The sequence below is a fragment of the Struthio camelus genome, chromosome 1 (genome assembly GCF_040807025.1).
Source record: "Struthio camelus isolate bStrCam1 chromosome 1, bStrCam1.hap1, whole genome shotgun sequence".
Taxonomy (NCBI): Eukaryota; Metazoa; Chordata; class Aves; order Struthioniformes; family Struthionidae; genus Struthio; species Struthio camelus.
The window spans coordinates 193815160-193842127 of record NC_090942.1 but is presented as its reverse complement, the minus strand read 5'-3'; the positions used below and the strand labels follow the sequence as shown (position 1 = coordinate 193842127).

Genomic DNA, 26968 nt, shown 5'->3' with positions numbered 1-26968 from the left:
CACCATTTCCAGCTCTATCGATGTCACAAAGCTCAGGAAGAGGCACAGGAAGAGCTGCTTTCTCCATTGGGACAAGGAGCTTTATCAGACTATTGCAAAAGGGAACTAAGCCCACACAAGTCCAAGCTATCTGGGTTGGGCCAGTCATCCAGCGTGTCTAGAGTCCCTTCATGTTGTGCTCCTCCACTGTGCGCGGAGAGCATTACATTCTCTCAGAAGCATTTTCCTCTCTTTATTGACTGTTTAGAGGAACGAGGTTCCCTGTTTAACTGCTCAAATAAACCCCTGTTAAGGGCAATGAATAAATGCCTCGAGCTCACTCTCTGTTTAGGTTTTGAACCACTTTCTAAAACCTTCCGGGCTTCCTGTCTTAGATTTAGAGAAGCACTAGCAAAATCCTGCTTTTTCGCTCTGAAGTTATCTCACTTTACAGCTGAAGAAACAGCTCTAATTGTCATTTTACTACTCTGTCCTGTGTCTGCTGCCCTCCCACCTCCTGCTCCTAACTCCTTCCCAAGGATTTGGTGATACCTCCTCACATGGAGTTTACTGCTCGTGAAAGTGCCAAGCTGTCAGTCTGGGAAATTAGCCCTCTTTCTTGAGCTACCACTTTCAGTGCGAAACAGTTCTCACTATTTTGTCAAAAAAAAAAGAAACTCCTATTATTTGGTGGTCTTCCCATAAAGCCATATCCTGGGACAGTGCGGCAGCTCTCCTCGAGCCAGCCAGCCCTTTCTAAGGCCACACGTGGGAAGGCAGAAAGCTTAGAAAATGTGACCTAAAGATTCAAAACCAGAAAGCAAAGGCTTTGATTACACTGTGTTTTAAAACGTTGCCGCCTGTTACGGCCCTTGGATTGACCAGGCCTGAGGTGGGCAGTGCTGCAGCTGCAGTACAAGCTGGTTCCCCCCCGCCCTGTGCTACGTGTGCCAGAATAGGAGCGTCCAGGAGCAGAAGGAGAGGCCACACGGCAGGAAAAAGTGTGAAGAGTGTAAGAACCAGGGGAGGGCACAGCACAGGCACACGGATATATACGTATGTATGCATTTTATTAACCCAATGGCAAGGCAAAGGCTGCTTTCGAATGCCGTCATTTTCTTTTCCTCGGTAGGCCCCAGCATGGATGCCCTTCTCTTAATGCAAAGCCTTCAGCGCTGCTCTAACCTGGGAATTATATTTGTAATTAACCGTGCAGATCTGACAGCTGAAGGCAGAGCTGTTCCTTCTAAGGCAGAGCAGGCACTTTGGCAGCTCCCTGCGGATGACTAATGCGGCAGGTAACCTTTTCTTTCCTTGCAGAGCCTTTCTGAAAGCGTTTTAAATACACGTCAATCTTTATTAACGCTGTCACTTCTCCCGGAGACGTGCTCGTTGTCAAATCCGCTTGCTCTTGCATAGGAACAAGCGCTTTCCAGAGAAACGATGCCACACCTATAATTAGACCCAAGATACCAAACCGTCACCTGCCGAGGGGAAGCGGACCTAGCAAGTAGCCACCTAACAAATGCGCCTACCATGGTGACACAAGAAATATAAAGTAGCGAGTTCTTAAGGTTAGGTGTGCGGCAGTTTTTCAAAGAACTATATCGATTGTCTCAATAGGAAGGGCAATAGCAATGGCGCATAAAATGTACTAAGTACTTAGTCTTCTCTATTGATTTCTGTATAAACTAAATTTTTCTATAATAAAAGCTTCTGCAAAGCAAAAGTCTTTTTTTTTTCTTTCTTTCTCCTTTTATTTTTTTTTACCTCTAGTACAGTCACAAATCTGCGGGGTCCTTTGCTTCCCCCTGCTGACACCGCACCGCCGCGCAGGGTGGGCTGTGGCTCCAGCCAACTGCGGGAGCAGGAGAGCGGCGCGGATCGGCGCTCCTCGCAAGCGCTCCAGCGCCGGAGTCGCCTGACGGCTGCAAAACCTCCAACGGCGGCACAGCAGCAAGGTGCGTGAGCAGGAGAGGAGCAGCAATAAAAGCAGCTGAGATCCCACTGAAGCTCACTACCTGCTGGCAGAGCCCCCGGCAGCAGCGCGTGGCTCTGGAGGGAGGCAGGACCCCACTTTCACAGCAGACTTTCGTCGAAAGGCCGTGTTGTGGTTTCTCAGCCTGATCTCGTACCCACTGAGGTGACCTAACTCAGCACCCACAGCGCTCTCAGGTAAGAGGAATTTACTGGGAAGTCCACAATGTGCCAGGAAGGCTTGTGGAAAAACAGCCAATGTGGGGCTTTGTGTTTCGTCAGGAAGAAAGTGGCTTGGGATATGGACTTTGGATAGGATGCTCTGACTATTTTAGAAAAAAACAAACAAACAAACAATCCCTCCAGTAGTGGTCAGAGAAGAGAGCTGGTTCCCAGGGGCTAGGTGGACCGTGTGCGCTTGCCATGTCCCAGCAGGGCTGTGCACCCTTCATCGGTTAGGAGCTGCTGAGCAGGACCCGAGGTTTTAGGGAACGCCGGAGGATCTGTGTGCTGATGGACTGCGGTGTCCATCAGTCCCGAGGTAGGGGAGGGCAGAGCTAAGTTTGTGCGAAGGCTGACTAGTGCAGGACAAACGTGGAAGTGGTTCTCATTTGGGCCGAGGTATGGTGGGGCCAGCACGAAGCTGCGTTTAGGATTCGTGACGGGCCAGGGATGCACCATTCAGTCAGTTCACCTCTTTTGACCAGTGCAACCTACATATTTAGGATGAGAATAATGACTGGGAAAATAGTTCAAAGCTGAAAATGCCTGAGATAAAGAAGGGACTAGGCTGACAGGTGCATGCTGTGGAGACTTCCCACTGCTGCTCACTGGCAACAAGTAACTGAATGTAAGAGATTTTGCAGCAAGGAGCTGGCAATGCGGGATATCACACGCGTTAGTGCCATGTGAGAAGAGGGGACGGCTCACGGGAGGAGGTTCAAATCTGGCTTTCGTCTCTAACTTTTCCCGGTTGCGGCTGAGTTTTCCATTTTGCGCACGGTGCTCCCAACACTCCAGCAAACCCCCAGCGCAGGCACTGCCCGGGGGAGCGTCTGCCTTGCGTCTGCGCCTTGGTCTGCTGCCGGTCTCAGCAATCATTTAAGCCATGGCAATGACAGTCCTCAGCAACCGCAACCCCCTTCTCTAGCTGCCTGGCTGCTGAGTCGCACGTTAGCACGGCCATGCATCGGCACGCAGGAAGAGACTTGTCTTTAACCCAGCCAGCAGCTCTGCGGATACACTGAGGGGTTGGGGCAAAGGGCCAAATAGCTCTTCTGAGGGATTTGCTGCTCAGATAGGAGTCCAGGGTCTGAGGAACAAGTCGATACCATCTCCTAGTGGTTACATGTATTACACTCTTGTGTGAGTAGGTCTCTCGTGGAGCCATCGTGAATTTGCTTTTTATACTTCCCTTTCCAAAACTACGTGCACGCCGGGGTTGATTTACAGCCATTTCTGGGATCCGTCACTAGATGGGGACATGCTCACGTATTCCGAGTCTACTCCTTCTTCGGGTTACTTTGTCTTCGTTTTTTTTTTTCTTTAGTGTAAAGCAACAGTAAATTTAGACAGAGCATATGTTTTCCCCTCTGCTTATGGAAATATAGCATTCTCAGCCGTACACATTTTCTGCTCAGGATAATTTGGTATGCAACCAACTTCTTATTATAGCACTGGTTTTGTTAACACGCTTTGTGTAAAAGTTACTGCTATAAAGATAATTCTGGTCACGCACATTCACACAAAGACTAATATTTTTGATTTCTTTTCATAATTTAGAATACATTATTTGTAAGCAGCCTATGGTATACTCAAAATTAATGCCTGTTTGTGCACTTTCTAGGAATAAATCTATGACAACAGTTTTAAAGTTTAAAACTAACATATCATTTGGCTGTGAAAACTACCAGCTTCCCCTTCTCCCTCCAGTTTTCCCTGAGCACGCAACAGTGCTCATTTCCTTCCTTAAAATATTTTTAAATAGTTGCCATCTAGAGGCACAGTGTTTGCTCTTTGAAAGCATCTGAAGAAGGTTTGACCGCCTGGACAGAAGGGTTTTTTTCTCTTCCCAGAGATCAGGTAAATGCTGCTGCTATAGGTTATCTCCAATCCAGTGCATTGTTCAGTATGGATGGAGAGAGATCATTGAGAAATCACTGAGACTTACCAGGGTAACTGCGTCAGGTACACACAAGTCAAACAGGACTTGTGGCATGGTGTGTAGAGAATAGCCTGGAGAAGGAGAGCCGAAATTCACAAGGCACCTGATCTAACGTCCACTAGAAACTTGCATATGTAGATTGGTGGCTGGCTGCTACATGCAATGTCTCAACATGGGTTACCAACCAGGCGGGATAACCAGGAAAAGCCTCATTCCCTGCACTTGCTTGGCTGCTCACCAACTTAGCAAGCCAGACCTGCCTCGATTACTGCCGGTGCTGTCAGGAAATAAACTGCAATGCTCATGGGCAAGGGGTGAACTCCACCCCATTCCCCATGGCAGCAGAGGGTCCCAGGTTGCGAAAACTCAGCGGGACTTTTGCTTGCCAGAGAAGGAAAATTCCTAAGAGGTGGCCACTAACAACACATCTGTGGCTTGCTGTGCCACAGCCAGTAGGGCTCGGAGGGGCTGTGCAGGGTATGTGTGGCCACATATAGGCCAGTCTGCCCTCATCTTACTTTATTGTATATCTGGGGCCTTGTGGTCCCTAGTAGGGTCTGGGCCAGGTTGGGCTATGTGTTGCGTGATGAAAAATCCCACTGAAGTGGGTTTCATCTCAGCTTGGAACAGAATGAGGCTAACTTTAAAATATTGCTTCTTTATCATCAGGAAATTTAGACAGCACTAATTCAGGGCACCTGGAAAAATATCACTCCCCGTGTCCCTGCCTCCTCCGTACCTCCTTATTCCTTTTGTCATTATTTTGGACAGGTTCAAATACAAAGTTCTTTGCTGGGATCCTAGCATAGCTGTCACATCAGATATAGGTATAGGCATTGAAATCTTTTTTCCAGCAGTTGAGCAGACACGACTGGCAGCAACATAACAGTATAATGGTGTGTACTTGGCCTTTGACCTAGGAGGCCCTGTGTCCTGTGGACCACAGGGAAAAGCGATATGATTTGGGATGATTCTATTTCTTTAACCATAGCTATGCATGCCCCTTTCTGATCAATATATCTTCTGCACCCCAGAGCATCCCCAGTCTTATCTTCCCCACCTGTCACAGGGTCAGTGCTGGTGACAGCCCTGTGGTGATCCTGGCCAGAGGCTGAGGCTCAGAGTGGGACCAGGGCTCTTTCCACTTTCATGCACACTAGATGACATTTAACTGGCTGGTGCTGCCCTATATCCAGGCCTGTGATGCCTAGTTGGTTGCTCATGCCTCACACAGCTTCATAAAAGTTATTCTTTACAAAGAGCTACTTTCTATTTCAGCTACTTTTAAATGAAAGGCATCTTGTTCTGGGCTCCATGTGGTTCTTCACGGTTTTTATCGTACGTTCCTCTCCAGAATTCACTTCAATTTTAATTTATTTTCTTCCCCCCTTCTCCCTTTTTCTTTACCTAATTCACTTTATTCACTAAATAATCTCTGCAGAGGTTTGTGTCGTGTAGTGAACCTTGCCCTTTTCATTGAATTTTCTCACGGCAGCTAAATACAGTTTGTGCTACCCTAATCCCAATCAAAATTAAAATAGATGCTTTTATAATTCTCAGAGACACAGAATTATTAATTCTCCTCCAGCCCAGCTTTGATCCTGAAGATCCTGCATGATTCCACCCATCTTTTCACTGGGGCTATGTATAAAGAATCGCTTCATTCGGCAGCCAAGTACAAAGCTGCCGGAAGATAACATTCACTTCTTTTTCTGAGCATGGCCTAGTAATGTGGCCAGCACATAGCGGTAACTTTTGTAGATGTGGACACTTCCACTGTATTTATTTCCTCTATTTACTGAGAAAGACTTGGATCCTGCACTGGGCAAAATGTATGTGAAGAGCATGGCAAAAAGCAATGGGCATGATGAGGAGCAGTGGGGAAAAAAGCTTTACGTTGCCACAAACTCTGCTGTTTGGCACATGTCAAACCAGAGAGGGTTGTGAAGGGAGAGGGTTGATGTCAGTGTGGCACAAGAGGAGACTCCAGCTTCCAGCTGTTATTTGACGCTGGGTATGTTGTACTCTGCCAGCCATCTGGATTTGTGGCAACTTTGGTTTTTTGGGGTAGTGAAAGTCTGCTTAAGCATGTGGAATGTCTCTAGGCCAAGACATTTAGTTAACTACAGACACTGCTTATTATTTTCATAGCCATATTCCTTTCTGTATCTCCACAGACACTGCAAAAAGTGCTTCACCATGACTGCTGGCCTGGAGAAAGCTTGTCACCGGTGCATATCTAAAATTGCCAGCAACGGTAAGGCAGTTCTGGGAGTAATCTCCCTCTGTATTTAACAGCGCTGAGGCTAAGGCAGCTTCATAAAGAAGTTAAGATGATATCAGATCCGGCCTGAAGCTTCCACTGAAGTTTCCTTTTCTTCCGTCCTTTCTGAGGTGTTTTCTCTTCTATATCATTTTAGAGAAAAATTGATAGAGCACAGAATAATAATTGTGTCTCTAAAGCACCTGCCTATTGTGCTATTTGGCATATTGCATACCAGTATAAAATTTCAAACAAACATAAACACCATAAAGTACTTAAAATTGGACTGCAACAGAAAGCCTAAGCAATACAGTGTTTTTGTCTCCTGTTCTGTTTCAAGTGGTTTCAAGTCCAGCCAGCATAAGTAAGAACTGGGAAAACACCTAACAAAAAGCAGTGTAGACAATCTGGGAATGAATTCCTCTAGGAGCTATTCCTGTAAAGTAAAATTGCTGCCAGCTTGCGTGAACTCTGCAAGAAAATGGTCCAGTCCGGCGTAGTGCCAGGATGAGCCTATCTCGGGCTGCAGGCTCTTTGGGGCAGGGTCTTCTCTCTTTCACTTGTCCAGCACCTGGCACAGCTGCGACTGGAGGTGTGAGCAGCCCTCTGAAAAGAGCAGGTATCATGGGTGAGAAATGTCAGTTATTACGACTGCAGCCTTTCGCATGATAGCCTGGGCTCGTGCGATCAAAGGCTTTGTAATCATTTAGTTCATCTTAATCAGGGTAAAGGACAGAGGTTGGGTAAAAAGAGCTGGCTGCTCCTTGGCCCAGATCAACAAGCAAGTTCCTGCTCCCTGAGGAGCCGCTCTGCAGAAAGCAGATTTGTGCTGCAGCTGCATGAGCCCAGGAGAAATACACCTCAGAGGTGGGGATTTCATAAGATGGGGAATCCAATGTAGTTGGCAGGAGGTTAAAATCCAAAGTTTTTAATGCAATGTACTCTCTCTGACTGTATCTCCTTTTTGTTCTGAGCTCCAAGTTCGTTTTGCTTTTACTTTTAGGCAGTAACAGTTGCTAAATCCACTCAAAAATGAGAAGAAGAAAACTCCTTAACATACTTGACTACTCATCATAATTGATACTTCACCCAAACAAATTATTGTCAGTCTATGGCTGTTACCTTGCGGCCTTTTATATTAATGCTTTTGGCTTCACTTGAAAGGCTCTCAAAGTTCAGAATGAACTTTTATTAATAATTAAGCCACTTAACTCCTTGCTGCCTAACCCAGGGACTTGGACTCCTTCAGATAAAACCATCCTTTGCAGAAATGGCAAATGCCTCCCAAATGCATTTTAATGTAACAGATTCTAGAAGAGCGAAACTTCAGCAAAGCAGTTTTGACTAGTCTGTCTAGTTTTTGAGGAGCAGCATACGAGGCTCTGACAGGACCTTTTGGAGCTGCTCCAGGGATGAGGACACTGCTGCTGCCAAGCTGCTCTTACTCCTCTGTCACAGGAGTCAGCAGGGGCCTCCACTGGCTCCAGTTCTACCACCATGGGGACAAACACCCTCCAGCATAGACAGCTTGGATATGGGTTTAAAATGACCTCATATTACTGAGATCTGACCCCAAAGGAGAGAGCAGTCAGCCTCCCCTGGTAATCTGGCACAAGCAGGGTCCGTAAAGACATTTCCTGACTTTATCCGGTTCTTATTGTCCCAGGGGAAAAGAGGGGGTTGGAGACCGCACAGCTTCCCTCTCCCCAGCCTTGCTGGTCACCTGGGGACCAGGGAAGATCCGAGGGGTGCGTGGAGCCTGCATCGCTCCTGTTGCTCCAAGGAGCCCTAGGGAGTGGGGCTGGGCTTGGGGCTGCCCCCCAGCCAGCTAGCCCAGCCTGCGGAGGGACTGTGTGCTCCAATTCCTGCTCCTACCAGTTATGAGCAAAATGTCATTGTTCTCTGCTGGTATTGTATTGCCATTGGGACTTTAATAAAGACTGAGAACATAAACGATCCTTCTGAAATTTTTGGATGAATGGGATTAGTTCAGATATCATCTACGCTCTCTTACGTCAGGAGTTCACTCCTCGATACCCGCAAAGTTACCTGTCCAGAAGCAGGAAGAGCATTCCAGGAAACCTGTTACCTTTAGGTTTTCTTCGCATTTAAGTTCAAAATCAGCTCAGCCTTTGCAGTGGATCAGTTAGTGCATCCCAAATTGATTTTCTGATCATTAAAATGCAAACCTTCACAAAGCGCAGTGACACTTAATTTCACATTTTCTCATCGCCCTGTATACTGCTTCCAAACAGCATTTCAACATAGCCCATGTGTACCAACGGTCTCCTGAGATTTAAATGCGTTTGAAGAGTCAATGTACCTGTACAACTTCATTTAAATCTCTTCTTCTTTGGTACAGCAATTTAAGTTCAAAACATTAGGGCACTCTTTAACTCACGAAAAAAGAATGAAGGCTAATTCTATTGTAAAGCAAACTGGTGGTTCTTTATGTAGACATTCTTTACATAATGCCTAAAAACTTGTTTAAAAGGTACCTCTGGAAATTAATCACAAGGCATCAAATCCAGACTGCCTAAACCATGGCATACAATTTAGACCAGCCACTCTGCAGTATTGCTTAACCCTCAAAGTACCTATAATCCACTTGCATCTGCCCCATCAGCTTGAAGGTTCCCAAAGTGCAGGCTCTTCCTTGTTCAAAAGCATTTCTGATGAAAGTGGCATCACTGGTTCCCTGGTGGCAGTGCTGGAATCAGGCACTTAAATGTTAGGAGCTGTAGGGTTGGCATAGGTCACCTGGGTATCAAAGAGCTATTTCACAGTAATACAACCTTTTCTAACCCAACAGTAATGGCATACAGTAAGCAGTAAGCAGTAAGTGCTTCTGAGGCTGGATTTGGCCTGTAAGCCATTTTGGTCACAGTCCCTCCGTGGCTTTGCAATGGAACAAAAGACCTCCATGGGGATGGCTGTTCCTAACATTTAACCTCCCAGCTGCCGAATATCTACTTTGGTTAAGGGATTAAATTACCCCAGGGATGGGATTCCTGCCATTTGTCCAAAGAGATTATTCCATTAATATATATCCTACAACATTTCCCCTCATGGCCAGTGCAATCTCTGTTTTCACTGAAGTTCACCTCATTTCTTATTTCTCTACCCTCCAGGTCACCCATGGTCCTTCCTTAGTGCTCAGCCTCTGTTCTTATTTTCTCTTATTTGGCTAACCATGCTGAATAGATTTAATTTTCTTCTTTCGAAGTTGTTCGTCAAGTCTTTTCTGCATTCCTTTGTGGAAGCCCATCTGATATAGTGACACTTTGCTGTCACTCAAATGCCCAGAAGAGCATGTAAAACCTATGACCTTGCTGGAGTTGGTTCCCTCGCGAAATCCATTGAGTTTTGCTCCTCTGCACCACCCACACATGCCATATCCTTTCTCTTCTCCAAGTCCTTGTCATTTCTGTGGAGGATTCCTTCAAATGCTAGGAAGGAATAAAATGTAGGTGAAAATTTGAGTGCCACACAAATGTACTCCAGTCGGTTACACTGCTAGTTTCCATGCTGCTGTACAGCATTTTGTGGCACTGCTTTCTATGCCAGTGCTTCCCAAATGGACACCTGCAGCACCCTCAAAGTATCATTTTATGTGCTGCCAAATGAGCAATCAACCTCCCGGAAGAGTCCTCGCCATGCACACTAAGGTCCAGATTAACAGTGGATTCTGATTTTTAATTCCTATTTTAGCTCCTCTGTGTGTTCTGGGATTTCAAGGGATCCTAACAGAAACATGTACACCGCCATATACATCTGCCTTAAGGAGTGATCACTCCCTGGTCCCCAGGCCAAGTGACCCAAATTTGCTTCCATTCCGCACTCCTGAGATCTAGCCTCCTCCAGAGCAAAGTTCCCACAAGGCATTAGAAGGAAGCACCATAAAATTACCCCCACATTTTGCTCAGCTTGCCTTTGCAGATAAGGCCTGGGGTAACTGTGAAATTTCTCTGGAAGCTGGCAGCATCTCATCAAAGAAATTCTCCTTTTTTACCAGATACAGACTCATGGCAAAAGCCTGACAGTCTACAGAACAAACAGCATTTGGGAGTGGTGGTTAATGTGTATAACACTTCATTTATTACTATATTTATTAGAGTAGGCCTTGTCACCTACCCTCCTGAGGAGGCTGCACTACAACCGTATGAGCATACTATCTAAGAACAGTGGGTAGGTTAAGATTTACACTCATAAATCACCTCTGAAAATCCCACGAGAACCTTTGACTATTTGAAAAGAAGGAAATCTTGCTTTATCTTTAAAGCAAACACTGATGGCCTAAGCTGATCTGAAACTTCCAAGTGCCTGGAAAAATCATGGCAGCAAAATGAAGTCTGAGGAGCCCACAGGTGAACTGCTGTCACATTCAATACTGCCTGCAGATCTGCCCCACGTGCTGGAGGAGAGCTAATCCACTGAGTGCCCTGAGGCCAGGCGCTTACCTGAGGACAACGTACAGCAGCACAGCAGAGGGAAGAGAGGAGAGCTGCCACGCAGGGGCATGGCTAGGGAAAATGTAATCGCTCAGGCGTCAGAGCAGAAGAAAGAGAGACCATGACATACGGCCACAATGCTAATAGTGATTTCAAGTTCATTTATTACCATATAGTGGAAGAGTGTGGGGAGACTCCAGCAGGAGTTTGAAAACTAAGCTAAATGTCAGCTTTAGGTCTGCTAAGTGTTCTGCTGGGCGAGAGACACAGACCCTTCACCCTCAGATCTGATTTTCTTGCCCATAGATTTCAGGGAAATCGCAAGATGCAAAGCTCCTTCCCTTCCCTCATTTCCTGATGTGATCCCAGACATGAGCTCTTCCTCGGCCTTTTCCCAGCAGGTTAGAGCCTGTTCATTAACGCCTCCCAAAGCAGGACTTCACCCATGCCAAATGCAGAAGAGCAGGGGAATAGCCATCCCACTGCGTGCTGCCCCACAGGCACGTGCCAGAGCAGAGGGCTCTCCTCACCCCCGCTTGCTAGCCCACGTACCTTGACATCAGGTTTTCAGGGCAGATGTTCTTCTGAGCCATATCTGGAAATTTTTCCTTCACCAGCTTATGTTTTTACAGATTACCAGCTTTTTCTTGCAACTTTTTCTGGGAACAGGTCCAGGGGCATTTCTGATCAGCCCATGAGGAGTTATCACTTATTCAGAAATATCACAAGTCACATGCATGAAACTGCACAGATACCACCTTCCTCTCTGCAGAATTGTGCTGGCCTAACTGCCCTGCGGCAAATAACATTTTCTCAAGCAATTTGTCTTCAGGCCAGAATGGGGCAGCAAAACCCAGACAAATCCAGGCAGAATGTGTGAGCCCTGACGAGCGAGTATTTCTGTGAAAACCCCACACATTTAGGGGAAAACAGTCTTTGGTGCTGCTAGCGGCATTCAGAGTGACTGCCGAGCTCTGCCAGTTGTGTAGTCGATTGTGCCGATTGTTGAGAGTCTCACTTTGTTAAACACAAATCTGGAAGCCTTCCCAGACTACGCATCTGCCCCTCTAATTCGAAACCTAAGAGGCTGAAGCTGAATGGGGAGATAATGAGTAAATACATTCCCAGCCACTGCTTTGGGGAAGAGAATTAATGAGCCATTATCTTTTTCTCTTGAGCTGCAAGAGGCCCCTACCTCCCCTCCAAAATCAAGCTATTGGGTAGATGCTAGACAAATGCAAACACAGACACCTGTGTGCCAGATGCACCGTTCCACATATTCCTGTGCCCTGCTGAGCTTTTTACAGAGCACGCCGCAGCATCCCTCCCTAGGGAGCTCAGGCACTCGTCACCGCACAATTAAGAAATGACACAATTTCTCCTGCTACCAGGCTCCTTATTGCACGCTGCTCATGAAGCATGGGCAGAAACAGAGGCAGGATATGAAACCTCAGGCAGAGGGGTGACCTTCTCTCTCGAGAGTCAAGCCGCGACAGTGTGGTGATGGGCCAACAGTCCTGACGGTAACATCAGCCAGTTGATGTCGCTCCTGCATGCCTGAACTGCATTCATTTGGGTAATAGATGTCAGTAGTTACCCAGGCAATCGGGCACTATTTGGCGGTAACATTCACAGGTTTGTTTAGAAGCCAACCTGACTATAATAATGTTGGTTCAGAATATGAAACTAATACTCCGGATAACGTAACAGCAAGAGTGCCCTGTAAGAAATGTGACATTTGGTGAAAAGGGAAATTCTGGGCAGAATTCGTCTAATGAGAGGCTGTCAGCGCTTGAAAGAGCTTAGTCAAGTGTAGGATGCTATTGAAAGAGAGGAAGGATTTCTGTACTGTGCAGCATTCAAGAAATGGAAGAAACTGAGCAAAAATGGGAGTGTGAGAGACAGGCCAGCAGAGAGAGGAGGAGCAGCTGGCATAAAGGAAAAGAAGTGCTTTCTTCAGTGCAAAATACTATCAGCCTCTACCAATTCATAGATGTATTAAACATGCTACTTTTGATAAAGATGTTTCTCAAGTGCTGAAGTACGAGATCGTTCTTCTCTGCTGAGAAAACATAGGCAATGTGTGGAGGGGACGGTGTGTTCCCTGGAAAAGTGACTACGGATCAGAAAAGCTGGTGGGTCTACCCTGAATTTTGATGACGTTCCTATGTCCTCTGTCTCAGTTTCTCTTTCTGTAAAATGGAGATAATGATGTTTGCTTTGCTCTGGAAGGCACCCTGACGGCTCCAGATCGCCAGTGCTACGCAGTTACCCTGAGTGGCAACGCAGATAGCCAAGGGGCTGGCAGTGCACCCGCTCCTGCCCGGAGCAGGGAAGGCACGTGTCTCACAGAGAGTATGATTCGGTGGCACTGAGTGTGCAGGGCTACTTGGGAACTGCATCACACTTGGGGAAGGGTAGGTCCCAAGCCATCACCAAATGCTTACTCTAACATTCCAATTTGTTTCATAAACCTCCAGGGGGATATCCTACTTTTTTCCTTTTCCATGTCCTTTTCAGCCCTTCTGCACTCTCTATCTGCCTCCACTTTGTCTTCTTATAGAATTCATTTTCAGAAGTGCTCTGCAGGGATGCTAAGTACCGAATTTCCTCATTATGTTTTAACCTCATTTTGCCAGGGAGTGTTTCACTTTAACACTGCCAAATGGTCATGATTAGGCACAGAGGTGACAGCTCTTATGAAGAAGACAGCCCTTTCACACTGCTCTTGATGGTATTGTTTCTCGCTTCCTGCAAAGACAAGCGTGCAGCCACTGCAGTATTGGCAAGCGCTGTGAAAGTTTCAGGGCTCAGCTACACTAGCAACTCTCTGGGGAGTAACTGAGCATCTCAGATCAGATCATCCATGAGAACAGCTTATGTGCACCCCAAGAGCATCAGTCCATGCAGCGTAAGCAGATCTATCCCCATGACAAGTCCCACTCTTTGCAGCAGAGCTGCCGCCTCTGTGATCATGGGCTGAGCTGGACGAGGAAGCCAGGCCAGGCAAAAACTATTCACGTCTGCAGTACAGTTTATTTAGCTATCAATGAAAACTGAGTGGAATGGCATTAAAGCTGCTGTTTGCTTAGCAAACAGTTACGGCTCATCAGTTGCCATGGATCAGCTTGTGCAAAGTTACTTGCTATGGCACAGTAACCTGTTGGCGTCTCTGCTGCTGATGCAGCAGATACTTGCCCTTGCAATAAGACAGCTAGGAACAGTAGCGACAAAAGCAGTTCATGTCTCTCATGCTATTAACACTGGTAGGAGGATTAAAAAAGTGCCAGTTAAAAAATGGAAGCTTGAGTTGTGGGAGAGTGATAAACCCCTTGTCGGGTCTGGTCATCTTGAATGCTGGACAATAAACACAATGTACTCAACCCATTACTTGCTACACACCTATACGGGTAAGAGTCTACAAAACATTGCATTGCACTTCTGTTCTTTAAACTTCAGCCAGCCCCAGTAATGCTATCTTTTTTGTTTTTTGTTTTTAATTCACAGCATGCTTTATATTTGGGCTCCTTGCTTTCCTTGCTTTACCATTGTCCATGGCTTTTACAGGTAAGTTGACTATTAAAGAAACATAAAAATATGAACTTCCTGGCACTGTGTGGCAGGTTAATGGAACTTGTGAGAGAGGCAAGTTGGAACTGGATTTATAGCAGCTAGTATAGATGTGTTCATGTAAGTGCATTGAATACTTCGGGGTAATTGTTAAAGTCTCTTTTGGAGATCCTCTGTTACAGGGAATACAGGTCTGTTAACGCAGATTGGTGAGCCCAGGTGGGTTAAATTTCCAGCGATTCACATAAAGGGCATAATCAGACTAACATCATAAGCATCATCCGTTCTCATATTGGGCCCTTTAAAACTGTGCAGAGGCATGGAGGAAGCAGTTCTTGAGTCTGAGCTTGTTTGTCCTTAAATACTCCATCACTGTCACCCCAATACAGGGTGGGAGACAGCGTATTTGGTGGCCTTAACAATATATTTTCATATCTGAAAATGTTTAAATTTCTTTAAATTTAACCACGCCTCTGAATTTTCTGGTTTTGCATTGCTTATTTTTGTGGTATTTGAAACACTTCCTCAATTTTTTTTTTAACCATGAAATTGCCGACATGTTCTGAGCCCTAAGCCTATTTTAACTCACTTTTTTTTTACTGGAGTATTGCCTTTGGCACAATTGCTGCTTAGGCTACCAACGCTTGGCAAAGTGCTGTGGGTGTTTCAGTTTCTTCTGCGGGAGGAAGCTTCAAATCCAACGGATGAGGCGATTTCATTAATCTGATCTACTCTGTATTAACCGCACTGCAAAAATCCTAGAAGTGCAGGGCTGGAAGGAAAGAAGAGATCATCAAGTCTGCTGTTTCTCTAACTTTTTGAAAATGTAACCTGTTTTTTGACTCATGTGTCTCTGTATAACCCCCTGAAGGCTGGATTTGTGAGTAGCATTTCAAGATCAAATATTTAAGAAAGGAAAAGCACATACTATGAGCTGCCTAATTTTACACATTTTTAAGATGTGTAAGGCTCTCATTTGCTTTCTTAAGCATCATATTTTCTTTATCATTAACACAGACATTATATTTTTAAAAAGACCTTTTTCTAACACTTTGTGTCTTCCTTTGGGCCTTTCACATCCTCCCCGAGGTTGTGATCCACACTTTGAGAAAAATTGATAGAGCCGCCAGCCAATGTCCACTTTCAGACAGGATTTGCATGCTCACGGCATCTCTGACAGATGTCTGATTTGTCCTTACTCAAGGAAATTCCACAGCTTCCCAAGGAGCCTATTTCAGCATTTTATAGCTCTCACAGACAAAATATTTTTCCCTATATCCAACCTAAATCTTCCCTGCGGCAAATTAAACAGATTACAACCTGTCCTATATGCCACGGTCACAAAGATAGATTGGTCATTGTCCTACTCACAACAACCTTTGAAGTATTTGAAGGCTGTTAGCATATCCCCACTCAGTCTTCTCTTTCCAGAGATCTCAAAAACTCAGTTCTTTCAACCTGACCTCACAGGTCATTGTTTCTATAGCTTTTTTTGCATTTTTGCTTCTCTCTTCTGGCCTCTGGCCAATGTAACTATTTTTCCCCTCAAAAAATGTGACAGAACACAATACTCCAGCTGAGACCTCAGGAATGAGTAGTGCAGAATAATTAGCTGCCCTGTTTAACGTGCAGGATTCCTGTAAATACACCTCATAATGAAATACGCTCTCTCCGCTCCAGCTCATTGGCTCCAATTTAGTTTATGGGGCACTGTAAGTCCAGATGCTTTTTGGCAATGCTGCTCTTTATCAGACCTTTCTTATTTTTTATTTTCATTTAAGTTTTCTTTCCTGTATGTAGTGCTTGACTTCATCGAATATCATCTCATACGTTGCAGACGGCTTTTTCCAGTCTATCTGGATCACTTTGAATTTTAAGTCTCGTCCTCAAGAACCTTTGCAATCGTTACGGATTGGTGTCCTTGCGAAGCTGTTCACCTTCTCTCTCATTACTAATGAAAGATGGTGCAAATGAACTCTACGGACGTGCAGATGCTGTGGCAAAATGCATCCCACCTGGCTTTGGACTGTACACATCTGTAACTGTAACCCTGTGCTTCCCTTGCAGCCAGTGAAGAGAAACAGGCACTTCTGACAGCGCAAGTCCCATACCCTCTTTTAGGTGCCTGCATTAGAGTGAGATGACTTTTAAGGGCATCTGTACAACTAGCCTAGCTGTAGACATCTATATTTGGCCAGATTCACATAAAATATATTCAGCTAAAGGTTGGTGCTCCTTCCTTTATCTGGGCCCTTCTGAGTATCGGAGATGACTGTGATAGGACTCTGATTAGGGAGCCCTAATTAGGAATTAGGGAGTTCTAATTAGGGCTTATGGAGCAACTAGGAAGTTGGTAGATGTGCTGAACTGTTACATCTCAACACTTAGGCTCTTATGCTTATCCGTGACTTAAAATTGCTATTTATCCCATAAGAGGATTTTAGCTTTAGCTTTTTGCCAGGCTGAATATGTCTGAGCTATGAAATAGGGGTAGGAAGGTATCACGTACACTGTGGCACAGCTTGCGTGCATGTTGACAGCTAGCCTTCTGGAAATGAATCCAGGGCTGGAATCCAACCAATTATAAATATAATTTCCTAGGAATATTTCATAATATCTTTACGATCAGTGAGAAATGGAAAGTGTATTGTAAGATATTAGCCTGGAGCTCTGGGTAACTCCTGCATCAGATATAGAGCCCTTTTTTTTCACAACTTACTGAAATTAAGAGATAATGTCACTGTAATACAGTGTTGTCAGAGGATATTGCTTTCCCGCAGCTACTTATCTGCAAAAGCATTTTTAGGAATATTAAATGTCAAAGTAAAACGCAGATATTTGTTATTGAAACAAAGCCCTTTGATTTTTGGATAACATTCTGTTACAATGATCCCTGAGAATGACTTACCGATGTGCCTCCAGTCATTTTGTTCCTTGCTTTCTGCAGAGGACAACTGCGAGAAATTTCAAATGTTAATAGACAAATTATAATACTATTAGTTAAAACTCAGAGATGAATGACTGGTAGCCCTAGCAGTAATGACACACTAACACTATATAGTCTTAAAATTTTGTGTAAGTCAAGATACATGGAGAGGACCTAGCAAATTTTCCAAGCTCTACACATGTTACACCATTTAAGCCACAGATCGTTTAACAGCTTTCTATTTTTAACTAGTAGAATTGATACTTTTTTCACTAAACATTCCAAAAATAAAAATAGCAATGGAAGGGCCACCTAGATTATTTTTTTAATTTGTTTTTATTTTCCCCGACAATGAAGGATTGTTCCAAGTAACACAGTCCTGCATGTTGTCCAGACTACCTTTACACACAGTGATCTCCTCGGTTAGCCAAATCACATTTGAAAGCTGATGACATCTTTTTCTTCATAGCCTGTCTAAATCTTCCCCCGCTCAAACTTAACCCAGTACTATTCCTCATACTCATATCTACACCAAATTAAATAATTCCTCACCTCTCAAGTGCTCCCAGTAGTTGTCCGAACACTATTTTCTTATTCAGCCTATTAGTGAGCGTTGGAAACTCTGATTAGAAGCAAAGCTTTGATCTCTCATGGTCCATCTATTCCCAGCATTAACAGTCAAAGGAGAACATGGCCCGTGCTCATGAAAAAGAAGTGCTAGCACTGATGTACTCACCCTAGTTTTGGTGCTCCTGAATGAATCACACACACGCTGCGTGTGAATTGGTTGGTACATCATACATGCGCCTAGATTTCACTATGACAAATGTCACTGCCCATCTATCAATGGTAGGTCCATATTTCTTTTTCACCCACAATGCTGTTTTTTTTTTAAATTATTGCTGTATTATCCCCTTTCACCTCCTCTTTCACCATCATCTCTGCCTGGAATATTCTCCCCAAAACTACTAAGTACCATTACTTGTCATTCAAATCTTTCCCAAAACTGACGGCTGTCATGCTACAGGTATGAGGTGACTCCAGAATAGACTTGTCTGGGAAATGGATTCTCAACTCCATGACAAAACTGGCACGTTTTCTTGAATTCTCTCTCAAGTCAGAATCTCAGTAATACACTGGAAGTAGCAATTGCCTAGTTTCTTAACTGAAATATACTCCCTGAGGTCCCCAGCCAGCTGCTTTTGTGGCAGGCTGTTACAGGGCCAGGACTCTGGAAACCCTGGCAGCTGCTTTCTGAAAATGATTTAATTCTTGCCGATTTCCCTGCAGCCCACTCTGTAAAGTTGGGAGTCTGGGCAGGTCCCAGAATGATCCTCAGTGTTCAGTAGTGGCAAAATAGATAAAAATGACAGCCTGGGAATAGGGGACAAGAAGGCACAGAGTCCAAGTCCATCCAAGTCCAGCCCTTTTCAGTTGTGGGAAGGCTGGTAACACAAGTATTTAGTATGAAAGAGTTCATTAGACCCTGTAGCCCTTACATATAGCTGACCGCAAAACACTTCCCTGCATCCTAAGACTAATGTAAAATCTACAGTAAGAAAACAAAAATCTACAACACCTACATTACACTATACAAGGAGCACAGGAGAGATTCAGGGCATCAGCAATGCTCTGGACCAGTAATAGCAGTGAATTTGGTAGGCAAACTGTCAAGGTAAAGATTACACCTACAGAAGAAGGCAAAAAAAATGCTTGTACATCTTTTCTGAACCCAAGCCACCTGTTTAGTTATAATCTTGGCCATGGGAGTAACATGTTCCACCTGAAAGATATTTAGACCAGCATATTGCTTTCAGCATCTTGTGCGTAGATAACCACAATGCTTCAGAGGAAAGTAAAAAATCCTCCTAGAAAACAAATCTTACTTGAAGAAGAAGAAAACAGAAAATTCTTTCTGGCCCTCTACAAGTGATCAGAAGAAGGCCTGAAACATGGGATCAATCACAGTAAAACTGTAGTGCAACAAGCAGTATAAAACTGAGTAAAGATGCCAATGGGTAGGACACTTAGGCAGGGGATTCATCTCAGCTAACTTTAGACATTTATAGCTGGCTATCTAGATTCCCTGTACAGTCATAGAGAGAAAGAGGCACTTTCAGGGCACAGTTCATCTGACCTATTTTAACTGTCTATCTTAGGACAAGATGAATTGGATTTTATAAGTGTCTATTTCTCCCTATTGACTATAAAGAGTGTCTAGGAAAGTAGTTCAGATATGGATGCCTGCATTGCAGACATCTAAATTTGGACAGATGAGGCTCACTACCACAGACCTGTATCACAAGCTTCGGTGTTTAATGCCAGCATCATCCTTATACTGCCATAAAATCTCTTCCCTAAAACTTACTCAGCTTTCCCTTTCTTCCAGTAGATTTGAGAGTTGCCAGAATCCCTGGCTCCATAACAACCAGTGCTTTAAGCCTCCAGCAACCCAAACATCCTGGAAATTCGGGCTTCTCTGGTTCCCTGTTAGCTGCCTGGGAAGCTAAAACGGCTTCAGGAGCTCCCATGAGCTCTGGCTCCCAAGTTTCAAGGCATCTGACTCAGGAACATGCCATATTCATGGGAGCTAATGAGCAGGAAAGACCTGGGAGAAGCTGCTTAGAATTCCTCATTTACAGGAACAGTTTGGATTGTTCTATTTGTGATGAAAATTATGCTTCCTCCAGATATTCCTGACTAGCTAAGCTTATCACTCATTTAACAAAAGTACAATGGTTGAAGCCAATACACCTGTGTAGATGGCTCAGTTGAGTAATGCTGTAACCCTGTTGTGACCTGTGCACTTTCTCTTCCTTCTCCTGCTGTATGTTCCTTCCTCACCCTCACACCTGTAGTGTCAAACCCAAATCTCATTCAGTTCAGCCCCCATTTCAATGGATGCTGCATACAAGTTTTGGTTATAAGAATCACACTTGCAGCAGTTTTACTTTTCACAACACAGCATGTTGCACTACGTGATCACTTGAGATAACAAACATTATTAATTTTTGCTATTCAGGAATGAAGTTCTTGGAAGATTGCCCAGTTCAGCCACTAATTCCATTATATCTGTTGGTGGGCGGCGTGATTGGCAGCTTAAAGGTAACGTGCCTTCTATGTGTGAAAAATATTTTGTGTGATTAGACTTTGACATGCTGAAGTTGTGGCTTAATTATGGCTCCAGAAAGCTGTGTGTGTGCAGCACTGAAGACAGCTATCTGGATTAAACCATGTTTGTTCCAGCACTGAAAGCACAAATCAGTCAAGTGAGGCTCTAATGAGTTTTATTCAGTGTTGTTCCACACATTGCTCTGTGACTTTCTCCTAGATCACGGGCATCTGTGTTACCATCCCTACTGATATAAATGACTACAGAACATGGAGGACCATGGTAAATGGGATCCTCCTTCCTCAAGCAGTCCTCCAAGCCTGTCACACCTTTCTCTTTCGTTTTCAGATGTAGAGGCTGAACAAAGGGTGAAGCTATTCTCCTAGCTTTGGGAATGCTATAAAACTACAGGTGTTTGTACAGAGTCCTTTGCAAGCAAACGTGAGCTCGCTTTACCCACGCTCCAGCCTGGCTAAAAGCAATGGCGATGCAGTAGCATGGCCTTGTTCCAGAGTAAATATATTCTGCTTCATAGCAGGGCTCATTAATCTAAGCACAGCATTCTCTAACCACAGCTACCTGTCTTACAGGAACTGTGCTCGCTTACATCCTCACTGAGCCAGAGAATGGTTGACAAACAGAGATACCCCCATATCCATGTTACAGCCTGGGCACTATAAAGCTGTAACGGGGTTGTCTCTGGGGCAAACAATAACTCACCGCTGACAGGCACTTTTTCAACCGTGCTAGCTGGCTGCTAGCCGGCATGGATGGGCTTGTCCTAGACTGCAGCCAATGCTAGTTCAAGGCTTCTCAGCAGTATTGAGCAAAACTCCTTTTGCTGTCCCAGAGATGTTCCTGCCAAAGGAAAGAAAAGGGGTAGAACTGAAGGAAAAGCTTTGGAAAGCCACCACTGGGGGAATGAAGGGTAAGGACAGTAACTGCTGCTGCTAGACAGAGTGCCTATACTGGTACCATCTGCTGTCACACAGAGCTAACTGGGACAGCAGCAACCCAGCACCCAGCCTGGCACAGGCAGAGCACACAGGGTGCATGTTGAGACCCAAGGCCTAATGCTCCAGGGCAGGGAGTCTGCCCCTTGAACGGGAGCCCACTGGTCTCTTATTTAACAGCAGTATCTATTGAATATTGTGGCAGCTAGACACTGTAGACAGGAACTATCTACATCCCCCTTTGATAATGTTTCTAGTCTCCTTCCTTTATGAGGATTGAAAGGAGGAAAGAAGAGGATTCCTCTGCAAGTTTCTACATTCCCTTCAGCTTTACACAGTGGTATCCAGACCACAGTATATTGCTGGGAAACTAATCATCCCCCTTGAGGGCCTTTGGTCAGGAAATAAGTAAGTGGAGAAAAAAAAAAGGGCTTAATCTTTACATAAGGAATTTGCAATGCTACGTGCTCTACTGGCAAAAGCTTAGTCATTTGATCACACCATTGGACTTTTCTGTATAGTCAAAAGTTCATTTAGCAGTAGTTCAGGAAAAATTAAATCAGAACTGAAAGAACAATTTCATGCTAACGAACTGAAGCCCTCATCAAAAATGTTGACCATGTGTTAGCTATTGTGATTTGAAGTCAGTATTTCTTGTCTTAAATAAGATGGTAAGTGGATCAGTTAATATTCCTGCTGAAATCAAATACTGGCTTGAATGTGGCATCAATGAAAGCAGGACTGGGTATTTTGCAATCTAGCAGTACATTTGATCAGAAGAATTTGATTTGCCTAATTCATATGCCTTCTCATGATGCCATGATCTTTTAGCTAAGCTCCAGCCGTCTCAGTTCTGCTCTCTGTTACACTCAGGAGCCTGCACTGACTTCAGTATTAGCTTATGGAAACTGTGACTAAGCTGCATATTTGGCTAGCTTCAACTCCTAGAGTTAGAGGCTCAGAGACTGCATATGGGATAAGGCCTGAAAGAACACTGTCCTGCCATGGACTCCATTTAGTCATTTTGGCTCAGATCTTTAGGTATCTGTAGCTTCCTCATCTGTTTCTTTAGTATCTCCACCTTTTTAAAAGGTGCTGGTAGCCTATGTATACGCACCAAGGCAACTGAACCATTCTATCAATTTTTCCCTGGCTCAGGAAAGTGTTTTCTCCACTGACTAGTGGAGAAGGAAGAGAACAAAGTGAGGGGTGCTCTTCTTTCTCATTTCATGTGGAAAACTGAGCACAGAGTACAACTCCAGGAAAGAGAACACAGCTGAGAATCCCTGCTCAGACAGTACGTCTTTCCGCATAGCTGCTAATAAATTTAGACCCTTTACCTTTCCCTCTGAATTTAATTCCTGTTTGACCAAGGCTGCTCCTTGCTCAGCTGTCCTTTCCCAAGGACACAGCTACCTCCAGGGAGCCTTGCATGGGAACCTGAGTACCTAAAGAGGGACTAAAAGGAGGATAGCTGGGGGTTTGGGATTACAATACCTAGTGCCTTGAGGACCGGGCCATATGTTTCACGGGTAGCAAGGTAACACAAGATGCACAATGTTTGACCCAAATCCTTGCACAGGTTCTCCTGTTTCCTTCAACAGAGACCATGCCATGAAAAAGACAAGAAGAAATTCCTCCATTTTGTTGTCAGACTTCCTGTAAATAGTTCTCCTAAATCTACCAAAATTAAGAGATTCATTTAGGACATAGACATTTGAAAGCTTCTCTGTACTGTTGTCATCCTACCTACGTACCTTGCATAGGGAAGACTAAACTAGAAATCATTCAAGTGTTGCTAATGAGTCCTACTGCATTTCACCAGACCTTCCCAACCTCATGGTGTTCTACCTATTTCTCTCCTGGTTCTGACTGAAGGATGGAATGGAGCAATGATGCTTAGCTAAAGAAAACTGGTCAGAATCATCCCAAGTATGTGAGGAAATTTCTTTGAGGTCCAGATGGAAGTCTAGACCCTTCATAATTTTATGCAAGCTCATTCACCTACATGGCAGTACAAGATAGAGCTAGGGACACAAATCACTTACTACAAAGCAGGAACTACTCTAATCAAGTCATTCAGAAGTTCCTGCAATCTGTTTGTAAAAGTCTCCAGTGCTGGAGCTACTGCCATCTCCCTACATAATCTGTTCTCATGCCTTCCCGCCTTTACTGTTGGCAAGTTTTTCCTAATGTCTGGCCTAAATTCACTGATTGATAAATTGTAGGAAAAAACGCACTCTTTTCCAGCAGGATCTGCCCTATTTGTGGCTCCTCAACTTTCTCTTACATGACTTCCCCACACGCAATTTTAATTTCGTCCAAAAGTTGGCAGAGGCCAGATGGTGTTCAGCCTTTTCACAGCTAATCAAGTCGTTCCCTTTTCTTCCCCAATGCCTCCAGGTGACTCTCCTCCTGTACGACTCAACCAGGATGAGGCAGCTGCTTTCCAAGTCTGTTGTGATTGATGATGATGATGATGATGAATATCCCTGGAGACAGAATGCTCACAAGTACTACATCCATCTGACCCTCAGTCTCTTCCTCTTTCTCTGGTTCATTCTTGGGAACTACTGGGTGTTTTCTGTTTACCTGCCAAATTTCATCCCACCTTTCCACCAGCCTCAGGATTACTGCGATAAAACCCTGTACATTTTTGCTGTTGGTGTTCTCATCATTAGCCATACTGTTCTCTTTCTCCTTGTCTTTTGTAGTTGCTGTATATATTGTTTTTCCAGGCAAAGATACTCCTCTGAGGAAGACTAAATGCTACAGAAGTAAAGCTCCAGATGTTTGGGAAAGGGTGTACAAGAAGAAAAGGCAATAATTCACCCTTGTATACATCTGCGTTGTACATGTATATATGTATGATAGCTGTCAACTGCAGGAGGAAACTGTAGAATATCGTACCATCTGGAAATAGCTAATCTGGAATACAGCATAGCCATGTAAAACTGCTGCTAGAGGTACCAGGGTGCACTCTTTCTAATTTTTACATCCCTTTTGTAACAGCTGGATGTTCTATTTCAAGTGTCAAATTCTGCAATAAGCTCCTGCAGATGACAAACTCTTTTAAAACCAGGTCTCCTTATGTAATTTCAGCATAGTACACCTTTTCCTATAAAATTAGCCGTGTTGTCCTCTTCCCTGGGACCTGAACACCTCCATGGCCTTGCTGAGGTAGGTTACTGGCCATGCATTACAGATGAGGAAGCTGAGACATGAAGAGATAAGGGGTTGTATTCAGATCACTTTGCAGGGTGCATGGACTTCAGTCGTTACTTAGATGCTCACCAGAGAGCTATTCACACCAGTGTTAGACCAGTCAGTAAGTAGCTGTAATAGCAGTATGGGCGTGTATAATAGGCAGCCTGAATATGGCCCCCAAGGTCTCTCTTGAACTTCAAGTAGGAAGCATCTGTATTCATCTTCGCTGCTAAAACAGACAGTCTGAATATATCCATCAGAAACTGAGCCAAGGCCACACTGCAAATTTTTGGCAGAACCAGGAACCGAGCCAAAAGCTACTGAGTGTGAGACCAGTGCTTCAACACTTCCCAGCCTGGGGTAACTCCTCTTCATCCATTTTTGTACAACAATTATTTGTTAGTACCACACTAACATAAAGATGGTTGTCAAGTCATTGTGATTACGTTTATAGAAAAACTGATGGTGTATTTTAAATACAACACATGATAACGAGACACGGGGGGGAAGTGAAAATTTCAGATGGATGTGTTTACTACAGGAGTTCTCTGGTTGTGGTGTGAGTGTATGTTTGATTTGTTTACATTGCTGCTGTACATATGGAAGCCTGTACTTAATGGATGGATGTAGTGAAAGCACCTTTTAAGTCAACAGCAGTGTCAGCTTTAAAAGCACCAGCATGCACAGAGACAATTGTTTTGTGGCATGTAATGGAACTAGCCCATAACTGGTCCTGGCACATTGTTATTTATGTGTTGATGAACGCAATGTAAAGTGCTCTTTCTGCTTTTGCTCTTATGCAGTTCTGTTAATGTGGTGAAAGTGGAGGGGCTCCCTACTACAGAAGCAGGAAGGCAGCCCCAAACAAGGAATCTGGATGTGCGTTTTGGGTATTTTTTCCGTTAAATGCTACACAACCAAAACCTTCATTTACAGAAGCTTAACAGAATTAGAGGATGCCGGTGGAAGGGTGAGATCTTTAGAATAACCTCAACAATATGGCATAGCTGAATCAGATCTGCTCAGCCTTTCACCTTGGGTCTGAGGCTGAACACAGTGTAGTGCCATTGGGAACCAGCTGTCCTCAGCCAGGAACTTTTACCTCAGCGGATATTGCATACGTAACTAATAGTGCATTTAGTCCATATTGATTTTAATTCAGGCCCTGGCTTTAGGAATTGTTTACTAAAAAAGGATATCTGGTAACTGCAGAAAGCTAAGCTTAGAGAAAAGATGGGTGGAAAAATCTGATGAGAGTGCAGCGTCACAGGGTAGCATTCCTCAGCTCTGCAGCAGCCACTCAAAGGAGTCACGATTAGTCTGCCTATGCTCAGAAATCCAAGCAATGGAAATTCCTCACACTGCTAGCTGACTTAGGCTATGCATGGTTGGGTGTAGGAAGATATGACCACAGCAGCCCTTCCTTTTTCGCACGTGCATGAGATAGTGTTGGGAAAAATCATAGGCCACGTTTTTCCAAGAGCTCCTCCACTCTGCGCTCTCCGCTGCCTGTCTGAGGGTACTGCACGCTTCTGAAATATAACTGTTGCCAGTGGTGGAACGCTAGAATTGCTCCTTCTCACCCCAAATACTTCACCAGCTCAGCACCTGAGCTCTTGGGTTCCAATGCAGGCAGATCCTCGGTGCTCAGTTCTGAACTGGTCTAACTGATTTTGCCTTCAGTGGGGAGCATGTTTGAATCATTAAGATGCCAAAGTGTTTAAGAAATTGTGTATCAGCAGGACTAACTCCATCCTTCACTTGAGTGTAACAAAGCAGCTGTTTAACATTAGACAGAAACTTTACCCAAAAGCTTAGAGCAGGCATGAAAAAGAAAATTAGATTCAGTTGATACTGCAAAGGAAGTTTAACAATAAATTGGCTAGATATACTCCATATGTAGGACTCCATATAAATTTCCCTGTTCTTGCAAAATGCTTCTAGGATCATTCTCGATTACCAATAATTAAGGACTCAGACTCCCGATCAAGTCAGAATTGATTACTACATCACTGCACATCTAATGACCTTGCAGCAAGTGTTCATGCATGCACTCCTATCTGAGCAAATATGAAGTGATTTTAGTTCAGCTGCAAAAAAAGAGGATTACGCTAAGTCACACTGCCTTGTGTTTTCTGTGTGGCTATGTGAGGACAGTTACAGAAGCTCAGCAAATGTGCGGTGATTTATGAAACTTTAGTGACACTGTGAGCCTGTGGCCTATGTCTTATTCAAGGGAGACTAAGACTAATTCTCTACAGTCTGCCACGGAGGCTTAATTTTTTAGGTATGAGAACCTGGTACGTCCATGGACATCTTGGGAAAGTGCTGCCAGATCACAATGCTAATGTTCAGTACTTGGCTTG

At 44.3% G+C, this 26968-nt stretch overlaps 1 protein-coding gene across 3 annotated transcripts; it reads left to right on the top strand.

Moving 5' to 3' along the window:
- Positions 1-1823: 1823 nt before the first annotated feature.
- TMEM272 (transmembrane protein 272) lies at positions 1824-25389 on the top strand. Of its 3 annotated transcripts, XM_068929944.1 has the most exons (5): positions 1824-2154; positions 6298-6377; positions 14342-14401; positions 20353-20435; positions 23799-25389. In XM_068929944.1, the coding sequence occupies exons 2-5, from the start codon at positions 6320-6322 to the stop codon at positions 24159-24161; spliced, it is 564 nt and encodes a 187-aa protein (XP_068786045.1). In that variant the 5' UTR covers positions 1824-2154; positions 6298-6319; the 3' UTR covers positions 24162-25389. The 3 variants fall into 3 exon arrangements, with proteins under 3 accessions (XP_068786045.1, XP_068786046.1, XP_068786047.1); XM_068929945.1 differs by lacking the exon at positions 14342-14401 and having other exon boundaries at positions 1856-2154; XM_068929946.1 differs by lacking the exons at positions 1824-2154; positions 6298-6377 and adding an exon at positions 14071-14244.
- The last annotated feature ends 1579 nt before the right edge of the window (positions 25390-26968 follow it).